General features: G+C 55.5%; 1 protein-coding gene and 1 long non-coding RNA gene across 5 annotated transcripts in view; one reads left to right on the top strand and one right to left on the bottom strand.

Moving 5' to 3' along the window:
• Window positions 1-7,389: 7,389 nt before the first annotated feature.
• HAND1 (heart and neural crest derivatives expressed 1) lies at window positions 7,390-9,059 on the bottom strand. Of its 2 annotated transcripts, none has more exons than XM_065690834.1 (2): window positions 8,454-9,059; window positions 7,390-8,016 (listed from the first exon to the last, which is right to left on the bottom strand). In XM_065690834.1, exons 1-2 carry the CDS (start codon window positions 8,958-8,960, stop codon window positions 7,915-7,917), a joined length of 609 nt encoding a protein of 202 aa, XP_065546906.1. In that variant the 5' UTR covers window positions 8,961-9,059; the 3' UTR covers window positions 7,390-7,914. The 2 variants fall into 2 exon arrangements, with proteins under 2 accessions (XP_065546906.1, XP_065546907.1); XM_065690835.1 differs by having other exon boundaries at window positions 7,390-8,013.
• A 1,041-nt stretch (window positions 9,060-10,100) lies between these two features.
• LOC136020107 (uncharacterized) overlaps window positions 10,101-15,461 on the top strand; it is a 28,497-nt gene continuing 23,136 nt past the window's right edge. For 2 of the 3 annotated variants that reach the window (XR_010615191.1, XR_010615189.1), the window contains exon 1: window positions 10,765-11,218. This is a non-coding gene — a long non-coding RNA (uncharacterized LOC136020107). Of the gene's footprint in view, window positions 10,359-10,764; window positions 11,219-15,461 lie in introns of those variants that run through there. The other variant, XR_010615190.1, reaches the window with a different exon arrangement.

The following is a 15,461-nucleotide window of genomic DNA, read 5'->3' as shown; positions in this document are numbered from 1 at the left end:
TGCCACAAACAGGGGCTTGAATACTTGTTCTCCTGAACCCTGTCATGGCATTTCCTAAGGCTCTGCTGGCACTGCCTGAGGCATCCTTTAGCCTTGTTTTTTAGCCAGAAAAGGGGTTGTGGTGTAGCTTTTCAGACTCTTGGGCCTCACAAAGGAGTATGTGGAGAGCTTTACACTCAAAATACATGACCTGAATTTATTGCTGTCAAATTACACTGTTGATGTGCAGTAAAGATTTGCACTGATAATTCTGCAACAGCATCTCCTATATCCTTATTCCTTGGTGCTGTCCTACAAGCAACTGACCTGTCTTCTCATCACTGTTCAATTCACAGCAAGGGATAAATTGTCCTCTGGGAAGAGGCTGCCAGCTTGTACTGTGGCTGTGTGGTGACTTCCAGCCATGCAGAACACACCTATTGATCCTGCCACTGCTTCAGGCAGGAGGGACTTTGTCCCCTGTCCTCCATCCCAGGGCATTTGCTAGTGAGGGAGTGGGGACTGCAGGGCAGAGAGCTTAGAGAGCTGAATTCAATTGTGCTGGTGCTTTACTCTGCTGTGAGAAACAGCCAGCGATCAGCAGTTAACATTTGAGTCTGGTACTCTCTTAGCTAAAGGCTGACCTTGATGTATTGGAGACCTGGGGGAGACTGAGCTGGAGCATCAGAAGCAATCCCAGTGTCCTCAGTGCCTGTGTTTATGGACTTGTCTGGAGGCCTTTGCAGTGAACTAGGATCTTTCTGTACGAGGCAATGTGCTGCTGCTCTGCTACCGGTGTTGTGCCTGTCTTGGGGAGCTCTCAGCTGAAAAAGGTCAGACCAGAGAGGCCACAGAAGCATTGAGCAAGCATGGATCACTTCACACGGCATCCCCTGTGTGTTGTCAGGCTTTTTGAGGAGGTATCAGGGAAAAGCCTTCAGGTAAGGGCAGCGTAACCCAGTGGAAGGGGAAAATCCCTGTCATTTGCATTCCCAAACTGGTGAGTATGGGCTCTTCTGCCAGCACAGTGAGGAGGTGTCCTCCCTAGGGAGGAAGGGCGGAAGGGGTGCGGGAGGAGAGCTTTAAGCAGCAGCCTATTACTAACCAGGCATCTCTTTAGCATGAGAGAGTATAGTGGGAACGGTGGTGGTACAAATACGCCCTGCCAGCTAATCTGTTCTTTCTGTAGACTAACGAATAACGCTGCTTAACCTCATGTTTGCTCCCTGCCAAGAAACCCGCAAAAGATTTCAAGCCCAAAACCAAGGAGGAGCCTGCTCAGTCTTCAACAAATTCACACCGAGAAACCAAGCAACCAGCCCGATGTGATGGGCCTGCAGCGCACAGCTCTGCGCTCCGTGCTGCCGTGCGAGGGCAGTGTTAGCTCAGGAACCCAGCGCTGAGCGCTCTGCAGCAGCACCTCGGATCCCAGCGCAGCAGCGGGGGCACCAGGGGCCACTGCCCCATCGCGAAGCTGCCTCCTCGGCAGGAGCTGGCTGGACCTGTCGGATGCCGGCGGCGGGATTGGGCTGCGGAGATCACAAGCGGTTTGCTTGGGGCTGGTTGTGGCGTTTCGTTTCCCCTGGTTGGACATTGAAATTGAACACGTCCGATTCTCTGCGCGAGCAGTCCTGTGGCCTCTCTGCAGCACTGATGGAAACCAGGCTTCGGCTCCGCGCTCCCCAGCAGAAAGGGCAGCACAGAGGACTTGGGAATAATGCGAATGTGGATTTAATGGTTTTATGGTGTAGAGACGTGGCTGAGCGCGCAGGGGAGAGCCCTAGGGCGGTTTTCTTTCTTATTTGATTTCCCCTGTATCCAATAAGGGATGACTGCATGGCTCTGCAGCACTCAGTCTCACTTTGCCAGGAGCTGGAGCCCATTTCACATCTCTTATCCTTGTATGCTTGTTCCTTAAGTACCTCAAAGCCCCCTAAAGTGCTTTTACCTAGTTGTTTTTGGAATGCTCTCCAAGACCTGTTCCCTTTCTGTGTTGCAGGAAGTACTCCATGATCGCTTCAGCATCCTCATCAAGGAGCACCGTGGTGCTGTGGGGAAGACCAGAGGCTGTGGGACAGGGAAAAGGGAAGTATTGAGTAGGTGAGCTGGCTCTGCTGCTTCTCCAACCTCCACGTGGACTGCCAGGGCCCAGAGAGCACCGTGATGGGCACCACATTAGCAAGCTCACTCACCCAGGTTGTGGTCTTAAAGCAGAGAGGAGGTTCTGAGTCCAAGAGGTGTGCAAGCATTGCCTGCCTCTCTTTCTGGTCTCAAGGTGAGCAGAGGAGGGAGTTCAAGGCTGACGCCAGCTCTGTGCGCTAGCTCAGACTCATACCTCCCTCCAGCTCCTCAGTTCAGGACGAGCTGCTGGCCGAGCAGTTAAACCAGCCTGCTCTGATCCCACATCCCCCGCGCCTGCTCCTGCGGGTCACTTACAGGCCATGAGGATTTTATCAAGGTAGCTGCAGTCTAAGGGGGGGAAAAAACCCTTTTCCTTTCCTTTCCTTTCCTCACTTTCAGCCGCTGGTGACGGCATAAATTCCCTGCTTCTCTGGTTACTGTAAAGCCTTTCAGGGTGGTCAGGACCTGAGTTTCTCACCCAAAAGAACAAGCAGGGGAAAAGGAAGCTTTGCAAGCAAAGACCTTCCCTCCTGCAGGGATTCGTTGTGAGGAATCAGTGGGCTCACGGTGTGAGCTCTTGCTTTGCAGCCCCTCAGCTCAGGCCTCTTGGGTAACTCTCCTCTCAACAGTAAATGTTCTCCTCCCAGCCCTGCCTGGCTCCTTGGCCCCTCTGACCTGCAGGCTCTCAGGTTTGCTATTGCATTTCAGCTTTGTGGTAACCAGGAGAGGCAGAGCTCATCCAGCATCACACAGCATGGAGGTGGCACAGAGTCCTGCTGAGCAAGGGGCCCGGCTGGTTTTACCCACTGCCCTGAGCTGTAGAGCATTGATCCTCCACCTGATAGCCCCAACTCCATCCTGGACCTGAAATCCATCTGCGGCATAGGACACCAGTGGGCTGCTATGCCACCCCACACCAACCAGCTTCACATAAGGGCTCTGCTGAGATGTCAGGAAGAAGATCAACAGGCAAATGGCAGCAGAGTGTCCTTGCAGCCAGGGAAGGTGCTTGCTAATGGGATCGCTCCACCACAGAGCAGGACACGGATGGGTCACTCTGCAGAAAGCCATGGTGAGCACCTCTGCTAACCCCACACCAAGCACTTGTGAGAGGAGTAAATACTTCTCCCACCACCCTGCACTGAGGAAAAGGCCTTCCAGTGCTAGCAGCCCCAAGCAGGGACAGCCACAGTGTGAAAACCCAGAGGGTTTGGATATGGTTTAAAAAGTAATATAAAAGAAAGGGACAAAACAATTTGGGGGCTTCATCTCCGCAGTGTTTCCAATCTTCCCATGCTTGGACATCTTTCTACAGCTACAGATTGGAAATTCATCTTCTCTTTCGATAGATCTCCAGGTTCCATGACTCCAGAAGCATGGAGACTCAAGGAAGAGCTATTTCATGTCATGAACCAGAAAATCCTCCTCACCAGAGCGGTGCTTCCAGGAGACAGCCTGGCCTGGGAGCCAGCGCCTGGGCTGAGAGGCTCCGGGTGTTGGGAGAGGATCAAAAAGCTCCCCTGGCAGTAAATCTTTCCCCTGCCGCGGTACTCACTGGGGCTTGTGGCCGTTCCTCCGAGGTCGGCCCCGGGTCAGGATTTCTCCTGTCTCCTTAACCCCCAAACCTGGAGATTTTTGTCTTATCTTTGACGCCATCTTGACACCGAAAACAAATTATAGCCCAATTACCCTTGCTGAACAGGGCTGGGGCTACCTTAAATGGCCAGAACCATCAGGCGCTTCCTTAAGCAGGGGTAGTTAGATTTGGGGGGAGCCCTAGCATGGGGTTGCCCTTGTTCCCCCCTGCTTGCCATGGCTGGAGGGGGCATCCCATCCATCCCCATCCCACCTCCCACCCCATTCAACCTACTCACTCTGGCCCAGCCATGCTGCACCCCTGGGCTCCGGAGGGGCCACAGCAAAGTCCAGGCAGTGTCCAGGGGTTCCCCCCACCCGAATGCCTCCCCCAGCCCCATGTCAGTGGCCAGAGAGGCCAGTGATGGGAGGCAGCAGCCCTGGCCCTGGCCATGACCTTCACATCTGGGGACCTCACATCCAGAGCAGGGACATTTCCCTGCTCGGCCCAAGGAAGCAGCAAGCAGCAGCATCTTACTGCTGTAACAACCACCATGAAACATTAAACATGTCTTTTTCTTCCCTTATTCCGGTGACATTAAAGTGGTGTGAGGGTGTTTCTTGCCTGGGTTCTGCCCTGGCAGCAGCCGTTTTGGGAGCCAACATGCACTGAGCTGGCCTGCAGTCTGTGCTCATCTGGGATCTGCTGCTCCAGCCCCTCTGCTCATGGAAAGTGTGTGCAGAGCCAGGTCCCTTCCAGGATCCATCCCGTGTAGGAGGGAAGTGGAGCTGTGCAGCGATATGGGACACCCTCCTAGCCCTGCAGGTTTGCTGCGAGTGCCCTCTGAGCGGTGGCTGGGGCTGAGTTTTTCTTTTCCTTTTTTCTCCTTTTTTTATCTTTTTTCTTCTTTTTTGGCAGATTGGTATTTTATTTGGCTCCATTCTGTCTACCGAGCTGTCCAGTGTAACCCTTCCCTTGCTGCTCCCGAGATAAGAATAGGCTCCCCTGAGATCAGATAAACAGGCCCATAAATACCTACAACAACAAGAAGCAGGGACTGGGCTTGGCAGGAAGGGAGGGGAGAAAAAAAAGGGGGAAAAAACCATTTCTTTGCACGTAAACCCCAGGGGTGGGAAGAGCCCGATGGCCAAGCAGGGCAGCAGGGTCCCCTCCATGGACCCTCACAGCTGGATTCCAGTGGCAGGGGACATGGCACGTATGATGCTGCCCCGGGGCCAAGCGATCCCTGTGCGCGTGTGCTTCTATCCCCGCAACTACAGATTGAATCCTGCGTGCCGGGAGTGTGCTGCTTCCCAACGGCATCAAGTTCACGGCAGGGTCGAGCTGTAGCTGTGTGCTGAGCCACCTCCCCTGGTGATGAGTGAGGCTTTCAGATGGCCAAAACCTCAAAGCTGGTGCTCAAACTGTTCTTCTTCCCCTCAGGATTGATGCAGCCAGTCCCTGGAGCCCTGCTTCTGCCTGCCGGGATGCGGCTGGGTTGCAGCTCCCAGCCGCACGGGTTTGCTTCCTGAGGAAGAGAAGCTGTCTGTGTGCACAGCTCCCACCCCCCTGCAGCTCCTTGCCCTTTGGGGTGAAGGGGTGGCACCATCCTAAGCTGCTGAGCTCAACACCGTTCCCAGCTTCGGAGATGAGGCAGGCATGGAGCTCACTGCTTGCACATAAAGCACTTCTAAAGCATGGGGTATTGGGAGCGGCAAAGCCCAGGCAACAGGAATTGCTCAGTGCTCTTTCTCACCCATCCTACCCCAAAACGCCGAGCCGGTATCTTGCAGGAAAATGCCCTTGCAGGGCAGGAAAACCCTCTGCAGATGGAAACAGAGGGAGAGTTTTCCCTTCCAAAATCACAATGAAGTGAGGGAGGCTGGCGTGGACTTTCCCAGAAGTTTACCAGCAGGTAGCACCACCAGAATCTGGTGGCAAGAAAAGCAGCAGCCAATGGATGCAGGCAGAGCATCGCCCGGCTCTGCGGGGTGCCCCTTTTCCAGAAGAAAAGCTGGAAACTCATAGGGAAAGAACACCAGAGGTTCTCGGAGAGGCAGAGGAAGGTCTGCAGGCTGCAAACCATGTTTGTGGTGTGCCGGGACTGTGGGCATCGACTCCTGCGCAGAACCCCCAGCTTCATGCAGCAGAGCAAATCCTAGGTCCCTCTGTTAACCCTTTCTCTTATCTGATGAGAGCAGCCCCAACTGATGCCATACGGATGCAGGGATACAGGCACATACAACCAGGACTGACACTGGACATATTGATAGTGCACTGGATTAGCGTTAGCAATGGCTTGGGAGCCTTCCTGTAAAAGCCCAGCACTTTTAGAGACCGTGAAACCCAGCCACAAAATAGGATATTTGGGGCTTATTTTCTGCATTTTATTTTTTCCTTCTTTTTCTCCCCTTTAAATGCATTTGGGTTTAGGAATGCCATGTTCTAAATTCACTCATGGCTTTGGTGCCGTGCTGAACTTCTTATAGCCCAAACAAAACCGAAACCCCATCAGTACGGCACTGCAGCACTCAGGCAGGCAGTCCATCCTCATCTCCATCCCGTTCAAAGGGATCAAAAAACACATCGGGAAAGCAGCGGTGCAGCAGCTCCCAGACACGAGGAGGCTGATTCCCACAGCCTGATAGTTCAAGCAACTTTAATTGCATCCCAAAGCATTTGGGTGTCCATCGGTCTGTATTTGTACACACACACAAAGTGGTTACAAACCCTGAGCTGCTTCCCCACGGGTGAACTGCTGTGGTTTTGGGGTGTGTGGCTCCACACACACAGATTGATGGATCTGTCAGTGATTTACTGATGTTGCATCGCTATTTCTATACCTTTAGACGTAAGCAAAAGCTGGGATTCAAATAGAAAATGTAAATGCTCCCTGCTGAGCCCTCGGATTAACCTTCCAACTGCTGGTTCTCTTTGCCCTGAGCAGCCCGAGTCAGGGTCTATCCTGGTGTTCCGGGGACCAGCAGCGTGGTAAGGCAGGATCAGGCCCTGAGCGCATTTGGGAAGAGCTGGGTAACAGAGCTGAGTGTGTACAGAATAAAGGAACGAGGATTCAGCTTTAACCATTAAGGATTATTAAGGATTTAAGCCTAAGAGGTGACAGAGAGGACTTTGGGCTGTGTGAGCATCGGTGTGTCTGAGGCTGGTGGTATCCATGTGTTTGATGGTGAGGGGGGAATGTTGCTACTTCAAAATGCAGCCGAGGCAGCAGCTAAGAGGGGATCCCTGTGAGAATGGAGTCGGGAGCTGCCGGGGCAGGGAAGGGAGCCGAGCCCTGATTCTTTACACTCAGCAGCATTAAAATGGGGGCTCCACAGCTCCCCGGTGCTCGCTCCATCCAGACGCTGTAAAGGCCTGATCCTGCCATCCTTCCCCGTGCTGAATACAAGTCCGGTCCCTCTAGCAGGTCTCCAGGGTGAGGAGGGAAAAGAGTTGCAAGGCAGGGGCAGTTTGTGCTCTGGGATGGACAGCGGGTACCCTTCACGGGGGCCACCAGCTCCCGGGGTGAGCAAGCACGGGACGAGCAAGTCCCAAAGGATGCCACGGGAGGGAATTCCCTCGCATGGATCAGCCCCACAGCAAGGTACTGATTTCAGGGGAGTCCTTAATCCCGGCGGATCCGGTATCCCGGCGAAGAGCGGGATCTGAGCAGGCGGGGGGAGAGGGGGGCGCAGGGGTCGGAGCCGAGGCTGTTTGCATAGAGTTTGTATTTTATTTAGTGGTTTTGTTAATTATTCCGTTTTAAATACGTGGTGCGGCGCGCGCGGTCCCTCGGGAAGTGGTCATGCAGATCTGAGGTAGAAAACCCGGCACAGGAGTGTTCCCAAAGGCACCTCTAGGTAGTTTCACCGCAGCCACACGTCGGTCAGGCCGCGGACGGGGGACAGGGTCTGGGGCTCGTATTTACAACAGCAAACGAACTAAACCGCTTCAGCCCGGCCAGGGCGGGCAGGAGCCGCCGATCGCTGCTGGCAGCGGGAAGGAGCAACGATTACTGCAAACAGGGGAAGGGGCGAGGGAGGGAATGGCCCGGCCGGCCCCCGGTGCCGACGGGACAGGCAGGATCCGGACCCGCAGGGCGCCCGTCGCTTGTCTCCCGCGGAGCATCCGCGTCGGCGGGGGCAACAGGGCCCGGGCTGGCTTCGGGGGCCGGGCCGGGCTCCCTCCGGCATTGCACATGGAGGGGCGAGCGGGGGAGCGCCGTCGTGGGAAAGCCCTCAGGGGTTCAGTTCCAGGGCCCAGACCTGCTGGGGCCAGCCCGTCCGGCCCTTCAGCTTCTTCTCGCCGTGGCCCAAAGGCTGCGAGTAGACCTCGGGCTGCTGCGGGAGAGGAGACGGGGAGAAGGGGGAGAAAGGAGCGGTCAGAGGGAGCAGGGGCCCGGGCACCTTGTGCCCGACTCAGGGCTGCAGCCGAGCCCGCGGTTCCTTCCAGCCCGAGGATAAAAAAGGGGGGTTTGGGGGTTCCCACCCCTGCACCCCGCCCGTTGCGGCTGGGGAAAGCGCCCAAAACGCCCTTGCCCCAAAACGCTCTCGCTCCGCCCGGGAAAGCGGCCGGGAGAGGGGACGGAGGGACAGGGGCTCATCCGTCGGGGAAAGCGGCCGGGAGCCGAGGTGGTCTTTCCCTCCTGCGGGTGTTTGGTTTTCAGCTGGGAAAAAGAAGGGCTCCAGCGGGACCGGAAGGCAGTTTTTCCCGCAGCCCCGTGGCTTTCCCTGCCCGCTCCCGGCCCTGGGCAGCGGGGTCCCGACTCGCTTCTTACCGTCTCCCTTTTCCTCTTGTTCTCCCTGCCGTCGGCCTTCTTGAGCTCGGCTTTGAAGCCCTCGGTGTCCCCGGGCTGGCTGTCCTTAGCCAGCACCTCCATCAGGTAGGCGATGTAGCTGGTGGCCAGCCGCAAGGTCTTGATCTTGGATAGTTTGGTGTCGGCGGGCACGTTGGGGATGCACTCTCGGAGCTCGGCGAAGGCGCTGTTGATGCTCTCCGTCCTGCGCCGCTCTTTCTTGGGTCCCCCGACCCCTTTCCTCCGGCCCAGGCGACCGCTGAGGGCTTCCAGCCGCCCCGGGCCGGCCGGGCCGTACTCGGCGGCGCCGTAACTCGGGCTCTGGCCGGGGAGCTCGGGGGTCACCTCTGCCGGGCTGAGCACCCAGCCGGGGAAATAGGCTCGCTCCTGGTGGCACCGCGCCGTCGGCCCGAGGAGGAAGGGGTCGTGCAGCATGGGGTGGTGGTGGTGGTGGTGGTGGTGGTGCTGGTAGCCCCCTACGAGGTTCATGGTCGGCCCCGCTGGCCCCGGGGGCCGCGCTCAGCAGCGCACCATAGCCGGGAAGGGCTCCCCGCCGGGGACGCGGCTCCGGCGTGGGGCTGCGGTGGTGGTGGTAGCTTTGGGGTTTGGGCTGAGGCGGACGGGGTTTGGGGTTTTGGGTTTGTTGGGGTGGGTTTTTTCCTTCTTTTTTTTCCCCCTGTTAACCCCTTCTGAGGCTTCCCAGACGTTATATAGGGCCGGGCTCCCCCCCCGCCGCGGAGCCAATGGGCAGGGGAGGATGCTCGGGGGCCCCGGGGGGAGCGGGCGGCGGAGGGGGCGTGCGCCGCTCTGTGGAGTCGGTTTATTTGGGCTCACACCTCCGCTGTTCGCTCTCTTCCCCCGCTTGCTCCCCGCTTGCAAGGAGAAGGGGGTGAGGAGGGACCCCGGGGGGACCCCAGCTTCCACCCAGTCACGCTTCCATCCCCTCCGCTTCCCCGTCCCCAGGGCACGGTGTTCGGGCAGTGCGGGGGGCTCGGAGCACCCCGAGCTGGGCTTGAGCAGCCTCACGGGTGATGGAGGAGAGGGGAAGGAGAAGGCACTGGGGAGACCAAGGGCTGGGCATGGCAGGGTGAGGGCAGGGGATGCTCCTTCCACATGGGGTACATTGCCCATGCATGCCCTGTGTGCATGCAGATGCTGTGCTGCACACAAATGCACACTGCACGTGTACAGCACAGGTATGCAGTTAGAGCACACACATATGTTACTCAGACACACTGAATGTGTCGCCTGCACATCCCACAAACATAGAGATGTGCACACACCGTACTCCTGTCTGTGCTGTACACATGCACAGCACAAATAGGTTACGCACATGCACTTAACTGCACTCATATATATTACATACACCCACCAGCAGCACACATATGGTAGACACACAATGTCATCATACTTATATTACATGCACACACATGCTGTGTATGCACACACACATGTTGGATGTACGATATATAAACACGCAAGTATACTACACAGCCATGCACAGACACTGCACATGCGTACACAAATATATAGAGATTATACTGGCCAAGCACACAAGTACATTTACAACAGAGCAGTGGGGCCCTGCCCTGCCCTGTCCCAGCCTGGGCACCAAAGGGATGGGGGGTGTCCAGTCGGGGCTGGGATCTCGTACTTCATGCAGCCCCCAAACCCGAGCCCAGCGTGGGGCCCTGCAGTGCGCAGCACATCCCACTTGCCCCTGCACTCATGGGACGCAGATCCCTGGGGCGATGCCTCCCAGACCCCGCTCTGTTGGTTGACATCGGGAACGACCCCTGCTCTCGCTTCCACTACTCCCAGTGCGGACACTGGGCACGGCGGTGGTGATCACAGCGCGGCGGGGCAGGAAGGGGCTTCAGGCCCGAGGTATGTTAGCGATTAACGGCGCTTTGCAGCGATTCATCTTGCAGCGGAGGGTGGAAACGTTGGAGGGTTGTTTGCAGGCGCTTGTATTAATCATCCGGGCTAACACACCATTAACGTCCTCCTGCATTTTAAAGATGACAAATTTTATTTGACTTCTCTCAATCACGGTTCCCGGGCGGATTCGGGAGCCACTTAAATGCCTCGGATTTTCCATCGTTAGCTGTTACAAGGCGAGCTGCAAAGGCAGGAGGCCGGGGGGGCAGGGGCAGGGTGCAAGGGGGTCTCCGGCAGCCAAGGGGGCTTGGGGGGGGGAAGTGGCCATAATGGATCTGCCCAGCCTTGCTCCCCCCTGCTTTGTTCTTAGCTGCTGCAAAGCCCACCCCCCCTTCCCACCCCCTTTAAACGAGAGCCCTGCAAACATTTGCTAGTGATTACTCTTCGTTAGAGTCAGGCTTTGGGCAGGGTGTTGTGTCCCTGATTGCCTCCAAAACACCCATGGTTGGGTGGGATCCCTGAGCCCAGCTTAGAGCTGGTGGGGGCCACTGCCCATCTAAGAGAGGTTCAGGAGTCACCCTTCATCCCTCATCCCCCCCATACCAGCAGATCATCACCTGCAGTGCCTTGCTTCCTCTCATAAACTATCCAAGCTCCCCACTGAACCTCTCCTCATCCTTGTATAAGCCCTGATGCAGCAAACCACCAGGCTGGCATCTCTGCCACCCAATCCCATTCCTGCAAAACACCCCCCTCACCCCAAAACCAGCGCTTCCATCCACATAGCCCTGCATTGCATAGCCACGTCCAGCTTGGAGCCATCGCCTCAAGCCATATACCAGAGCCACCTCCAGCCTCTGAGACAGGTAAGCACAGCCCAAGCCCGGGCATTATCTTGCTTTATTCACCACCCTTCAAGGTCCCTGGACCCTGCACAGATTGGAAGTGCTCAGCTGAGCAAACAGTGGGACCCGTGGGTTGGTTTTCCTTTGGAAAATCATTCTAATCTTTTGTGTTTTAATAAAATAATAAAACCAGAGCCCTTTTCACGCCGGCACCTTCTAAATCAAACCAGGCTGCCTTGGTCATGGCGTCCAAATTTAGCACTTCTCCAACTTTTGGTGAGTTCCTTTAATTTCACTTCTCCCTACTTGTGCAGGGGGAGGAACGCCAAGCGGTTCGGATTAGGGGATTTATGGCTGGTGGGGCGGGAGGAGCCACGTTTCTCTCCACCTGTTTTCCTTCAAATCCTTCCCAGGGAAAGATTTCCTGACCCTTGATGATGGTGACGGGGGTGTCAGTGCCGCACGTTGGGGGGTGAGGTTATCCCAGGTCTCTGAACCCCCCCTGCACCCCAATCCCGGTAGGATGGATCCACATCCATCCGCTGCCCTGGGATGGGGCCATGGTTTTGGCCCCAGCCCCTCGGCCACCTCCTTATCAGTGCCCGGCAGCCCAGGGTGTCCTGTGACTTTGACGCCAGCTCTGCTCCCTCCCGCCCCGGCCCCGGCTCCCTTATCTAAATAGGAGCGTAAATCAGTGCCTTGGCAGATGCCCTGGCAGGACAGGGACTCCATAAAAAGGGGCTCTGCTCCAGCTCTGTTTACATTGCAGCCCAGTAAAATATTCTCCTTGTCTTCCCTGCAGCATCCCGGCACCTTCCTGCACCCGCATCCCCCCTCCTCAGGCTCCACCACAGGGTACAGCCAGGAAGGTCTTAGTCCCAACACCCTATGGTACCCCATTGGGTACCCCGTTGGATACCCCACCAGGTTATGCTCAGAGGTACCTCGATACCCTGCGATCCCCCCCTCCAACAGCAGAAGCTAAGCCAGCTCCTCCGGGCAGCTGGGTTGTGTCTAAAGGTGCCCCTGGGTATTTATAGCACTCGCCCGAAATAATGCAATAATAATCACTCAGCACCTTCCTAACAGTTCTGATCCCAGAGGCCTGGGGGAATGGTTGCAGAAAGCCTTGGGAAACTGAGGCATGAGCAGAGTCTGCTTCAGGGGGAGGTCCGTGGGGCTGGCATCACGCCTGCGGCTGCTCGGTGGGGGATTATTTTTGTTGTGGTGATGTGAGGAGGGAGAGAACCTGCAGAAGGGAAATCAGCTCAGTTGGATCGGGAATGAACCCAGCCCTAGGGTCATGGCTAAGGCTGGGCTATGAGCATTACAGCTGTGAAAGCCCACTCAGGACATCCCTCCTCCTGGATGTCTTGCCACATGTGTCTTGTGCCAGTATAGGTCTTTTCAGGGCAGGAGGACCATTGGGATACAGGGGAAATCACACCTGAGTCCCTCCAAAGTACATCACTGGTCCTTGATCCTACAACAACATCACACAAGCAATGCCCAGTGGGGTCCAGGCTGTTAAAGCCCTTCCAAAGAAACAGAAGGAATTGGGGTAAATGGATACCCATGGTGTGCTGAGCCCGGATGCTCCCGTTCTCCGCATCAATCCACAGCATCACTGTACATACACCTCCCGTGCCGCCCCTCCGGTGACACAACGGATGATTGCAACCATTGCCTCTCAAGAAATACAACCTATTTATGGCCAAACAGCCATTGCCCTGCCTGGATAAATCAAAAGGGAAACAAAGCTTTATGGAAAGAAAGCATTAATTTTTTCATGCAGGGATGCGCCAGGCTCTCCCTGGTTATTTTTGGTGCTCTCTCTTTGCTGGTGCTGTAAATGACACTGTGTTTACCAGAGTTTTTATGTCATCAGAGCAAAGTCACAGCTCGGCTTCCTCTCCTGTGTATTTTATGTAGATGGATGTGCCTGTGAGGAACACTCAAACTAAACAGAGCACTGGTTTATAGGAAAAAATGTATTTATTTGAAAAACCGTAACTCACAATTGGGGCAAAACCGGGCTCCACGTTTATTGCCGCTAATGGGGTGTGGCGGCCATAAATTAACCTGGAAAACTGCTGGGGCTGGACCAACAAGGGCTCATTGTGCTGGAGCAGAGTGGGGCTCCCCAAAGACAGCCTATGTCAATGTGCAATTAGGTTTGGATGCAAACAATAGGCAAAGGGAAGGGAACGGCAGCCTCACCCCTGGAACCAGCCCTAGAATCATTGCTCCAAGCTGGTGTGGGTGCCCTGTTTGAAACAGTGCTGCTCCCCCATCTGATTGCCATAGAAATGAGCAGAAGGAGGCTGAGCAGAAGAAGGCTGTACCTGCCATGAAGGGAGTATCTGCGGTACCCATCATGGACGCATAATTGAAGATGATGGAAGAAATGAATCTGTGAGCTCTGACTGGCAGCGTAGGTGATGCACGTGTATGGAGAGCACCAGTTGACCTCTCTGTTGCACTGATGCAGGAATGATGCTTCTGCCCTAAAGCTTCTTCTTTCCCCACTCAGACTCCCTGCTGAGACCAACACTGACCCCCCAAGGCCCTGTGGCTGGGGGGCGGGAGATGTCACCGTCATTCCCTGATGCCTTGACTGGTGGTTTAAGAGCTGACCCATGGTGGCAGCTCTCCGTGCATGGGGAGAAGCAGAGAAGAGCTCCCTGACGAAAACCAGCACCTTCCCCTGCTCCGGCCACTTTCCACTCCTGAAGCAAATTTACAAGGGCTCTAAAATGTCCCGCTCCAGGGCATCAGGCAACTGCTAATGGCTGGGGATTGGGAAAGACATTTCCTCCGCGTGAGAAGGATTGCATAAGCGCTTATTAAGGCAGTTCCTGGTGTTGTCTAAAGCATCTGGTTTGGGGCATAGCTGGAGACAAACCGCTGGCTCTGGATGGGGTAGGGCTGGGATGGACGCTTCCAGCTTCCCCTTCGTTGGTGCAGGTTCAGGTCATCTCGATGTGCCAGTGGGGAAAAGAGAGGTTGGTTGTGAGGTGAGATGTGTCTTTGTCCCCCTCTTGGTACAGGGACTGACCTGGCTCGTTGGCTGGGCTCCTCGTGTCTTACACAGTGATGTGTGCATTGCAGGTAATTGGCTTTGCCATGGGAGAAAGCTGGTGGCAGTAGTCCAGGCCACCAAACGCTCTGGGGATGCTCTAATAAGGCTCCACTATGCTGCAGGCTCAATGCAGAGTGCTGGCACTGGGGAGCAGCCAGAGTCAGAGAGCAGCACCCTTCCCTATGGTGGGACCATGTCCCAGTACCCATACTTCCTGCCCTCCTCTCCATGCGGATCTACCTGGGGGGGTTTATTCACTTTGTCTGTAAGTTTTGGGGGCAGCTTCACTTCCCATTGCACAGTGCCTTGTGCTGTGTCCGGCTCTGCCTTCCCAGCACTTCAAGTGTGGGAGAATGAGGACAATTAATGGTGTTTCTCTATACCGTTATCCCCGGCTCTCCAAAATCCCAGGACTTCTCTCTCCCTGGGTGCAGGAGCTACTCCGCTCCCAAGGGCTGCTATTCCTTTGGTTCTCCTCATTGCATCCCAAGAGGTTCACGCAGCCACCGGATTGGCCATCAGGTTATAGAGAGTTCCAAGATGGTTTTACCAAGGTTGGGTTTGTTCTCTGCAGATTGAGGTGGGTTTAAAAATTAACAGCCATCTGTTAAGACTTTTTTGGGGACTGCAACTGAAAATTATTTGCGGGCTGGAGGTTTAAAACCATTTTAGTGCTTTTTTCCACCCTTTTTCTCCCCCTGTTTTGTAAGTGGAAGGTGGCAGAAGCAAGAGGGCAGCCTGGGATCAGACGGGCTGAAAATAGGCTCATTTTGAGAATGCAAGTTTTGGGTGTTATTTCTGTTATTTCCTTGGTTTTTTGCTTTATGCCCCCACCAAAAAAAAACCCAACCAACCAAACAGGGAGATGAAGGGGGAATCCTGGAAATCTGTTTCTTTCATTAGAAACATCTTCTCACACAAAGCTGCTGCTGGCCATGGGCTGTATCCAGCCACACCAGCTTTTAAAAGCACAGCCCATGGAAGCTAGTGTTGTGTGGGGGTGTTATATGGGGAACACAGTGTAGCCTGGGAGGGTGGTTGGGCTCTGCTGGAGCCGCCATCCTGGCGCTGGAATGTGCTCCCAAAATACACCATCCCAAATGCATTGCAGAGCTGCCAGCCCCATGTTGTGCTAGGGACACCCTCTGTGCCTTACCTCCCCTGGCCTTGTATCCAAGTATG

Source organism: Lathamus discolor, chromosome 10 (genome assembly GCF_037157495.1).
Source record: "Lathamus discolor isolate bLatDis1 chromosome 10, bLatDis1.hap1, whole genome shotgun sequence".
NCBI classification, from domain to species: domain Eukaryota; kingdom Metazoa; phylum Chordata; class Aves; order Psittaciformes; family Psittacidae; genus Lathamus; species Lathamus discolor.
This window is presented reverse-complemented; position numbering and strand designations above follow the sequence as displayed.

What these genes read in the sequence shown, in the direction of transcription:
- HAND1 (XM_065690834.1), bottom strand. Translation starts at nt 8,960, where the DNA reads ATGAACCTCGTAGGGGGCTACCAGCACCACCACCACCACCACCACCAC. An exon ending in ACAAGAGGAAAAGGGAGACG is followed by an intron (nt 8,017 to 8,453) that starts GTAAGAAGCGAG and finishes CCTCTCCCGCAG; the next exon opens with CAGCCCGAGGTCTACTCGCA.